The following is a 2,408-nucleotide window of genomic DNA, read 5'->3' as shown; positions in this document are numbered from 1 at the left end:
ACCGTCATTCTGAAAGTTTTTTATTGCATGCAAAGTTTTACAAATAAGAGAATGTTTATTTTTTTTGATGTAGTTAAGGAAATTTGCAAAAAAAAAAACCTTCAGTCTGTAAGAGAAGACTGAGTATCTGGAGGAAACCTATGTGAACACAAGGAGAAAATACAAACTCCAAGCAGAGGCAACAATGCTAACCACTGCACCATCGTGTCAGTCATTAATAAATTTCAAACTGTACAGTATTTCTACATTACTACTAAATAGTACTCCTATTAGGCTGCACTAGAAATGTAACTTCTTCCACATTCTGTCGTAAAAAATATGTTTATTAAAGTTTAGCTGTATGAAATTGAAGAAAAGGAAAACAAATCAATTACATTTGTAATGTGATTCTGAAAATTATTTTTTTAAGATATATAAATATATCACCTTGATTCTTTTTTAGTATTGAACATTAACATCCCTGATATTATGTCTTATTCATAATAAGTGCTCTCAGTTTAAAGTATCTGTGAGCTGCTGCCTTGATTTTCTCATTCCTTATGCTGTATATGATGGGGTTGAGCAAAGGGGTGAGGAAATAGAAAACTGCACCAATGATGATGCGCCCATCAGGAGGGATACTCTCAACCCTCAACCCAATATAAACCACAGCACCAGAAACATAGTATAGAAAGACGACAGTCACATGTGAGGAGCACATTGAGAAGGCCTTCTTACGGCTCTCCACAGTTTTCAGTTTCATTACTGATGCTATGATTCTACAATATGTCCATAAGACATAGAAAAATTGGATGCAGATTGCAAGTGTGGCAATTAACAGGGTAAAATTGATTTGAGCTGTAACATCGCCACAAGCTAATACCATTACAGTGCGGTAGTCACAGACAATATGTAGGATAAGGTTTGATCCACAGAATGGCAAAGTGCTTGCTGGGACGACCGACAAAAGTGAGGCAAGGACGCCGAGTACCCAGGCTGCGGTCGTCATTGTAATACAAACCTTGGTGCTGATTAAGGTGTTGTAATGCAGTGGTTTCACTACAGCAACATATCTGTCATAAGCCATTGCTGCAACAAGGAATCCTTCCACAGCTGTAAATGAGATGATAAAGTACATCTGTCCAAAGCAACCTGTGAATGAGATGGTTTTCTGACCTAACAGACCAGCTAGCATCTTGGGTATGATTGATGTTGTCATTAATATGTCTAAGACAGACAGGTTCCACAGGAAGAAGTACATGGGCATGTGGAGTCGGTGGTCCAGGGAAATCAGCACCACAATGAGCAGGTTGCCCAGGAATGTAGCCAAGAAGAGGATGAGGAAGATGATAAAGAGTGCAGTGTCCTGTTCATCTGGAGTTGGCAGTCCCACAATGATGAATTCAGAGTGCAGAGTGATGTTGGGTCTGCTCATGGCTCAAGTCAGGGGTACCCTGGAGGTAATTAATTTACAATTTACAAGAATATCTCATGAATAATTATTAAATATAATATTTTAATGAAAATTTTGTGAAACTTGTATTGCATACCTTTATCATGATAAAGATATATTTACATGTATTTTAGCATATACTGCTATGCCAAAAATGACTGAATACACCTGAAATGACAGAAGTTGCAATGCATTATTTTAACCCCTGAATATAATAAATATTTTCTGATTTGTATCAATATAACAAGGCAACATATTAACAATGAGGTTAGCATTTTTGCATCACTGCTTCTGATACGGGGGTTGGGCCTTCTGTGTTGAGTGTACATGAAATGTAAAGAAGAAGAGACAAAATTTTGTGTATACCTTTTGATATTCTTTTACATTTCTGTATTTTAGTATTAACACGTTCTTATGGTAGTACTTTATTCAGGGGCAGGTATTATGTAACATGTTAAAAATTAGTTTGTATTAAAACCGAATTATTAGTCTTATTTAAACCACTTACAAGACTTATTATTCTGATAGTTAATGAGTCAGACATTATTCATTGTTACAGTTTTTATTGAGCTCTGAAGATGTTAAACCAAAACCTTATACATTTGTTTTCACACATGTTTACTTCATATTCTAAATCAGTGACTAAATTGGAAATTGGCTTGTTAGGAGATTTTTTTTCTTGCAGGTTATTTAACTTATCTAAAAAATAGAGAACTGCACTTCTTCCATTAAGACAGTCGGGTATCCAACAAAAACACATTTTGTCATAATTAATATAATTACACATTTAAATCTGTTCAAGACTGCTTCATTCTGGGCTCAGCATCATATATCAGTGCCAACCAGTGGCAAACAGTGACAATGATACCATGATCTTCAATAGTTGAATGCAAAAGATGGCTCTGTGGTTTGAAGACTGAAGAGCTGTCTGTGTGATTTGTGTGCAATGACATTAAGACATCATCTCAAAAGTGGA

At 35.7% G+C, this 2,408-nt stretch overlaps 1 protein-coding gene across 1 annotated transcript; it reads right to left on the bottom strand.

The window, feature by feature from the left end:
- Positions 1-466: 466 nt before the first annotated feature.
- Positions 467-1,414, bottom strand: LOC102696339 (olfactory receptor 6N2-like). The gene has a single exon (XM_006638057.3). The coding sequence runs from the start codon at positions 1,412-1,414 to the stop codon at positions 467-469; it is 948 nt and encodes a 315-aa protein (XP_006638120.3).
- Between the last annotated feature and the right edge of the window lie 994 nt (positions 1,415-2,408).

Source organism: Lepisosteus oculatus, chromosome 13 (genome assembly GCF_040954835.1).
Source record: "Lepisosteus oculatus isolate fLepOcu1 chromosome 13, fLepOcu1.hap2, whole genome shotgun sequence".
Taxonomy (NCBI): domain Eukaryota; kingdom Metazoa; phylum Chordata; class Actinopteri; order Semionotiformes; family Lepisosteidae; genus Lepisosteus; species Lepisosteus oculatus.
The sequence above is the reverse complement of the archived record's forward strand: the minus strand, read 5'-3'. Positions and strand labels throughout refer to the sequence as shown.

What these genes read in the sequence shown, in the direction of transcription:
- LOC102696339 (XM_006638057.3), bottom strand. Translation starts at nt 1,414, where the DNA reads ATGAGCAGACCCAACATCACTCTGCACTCTGAATTCATCATTGTGGGA.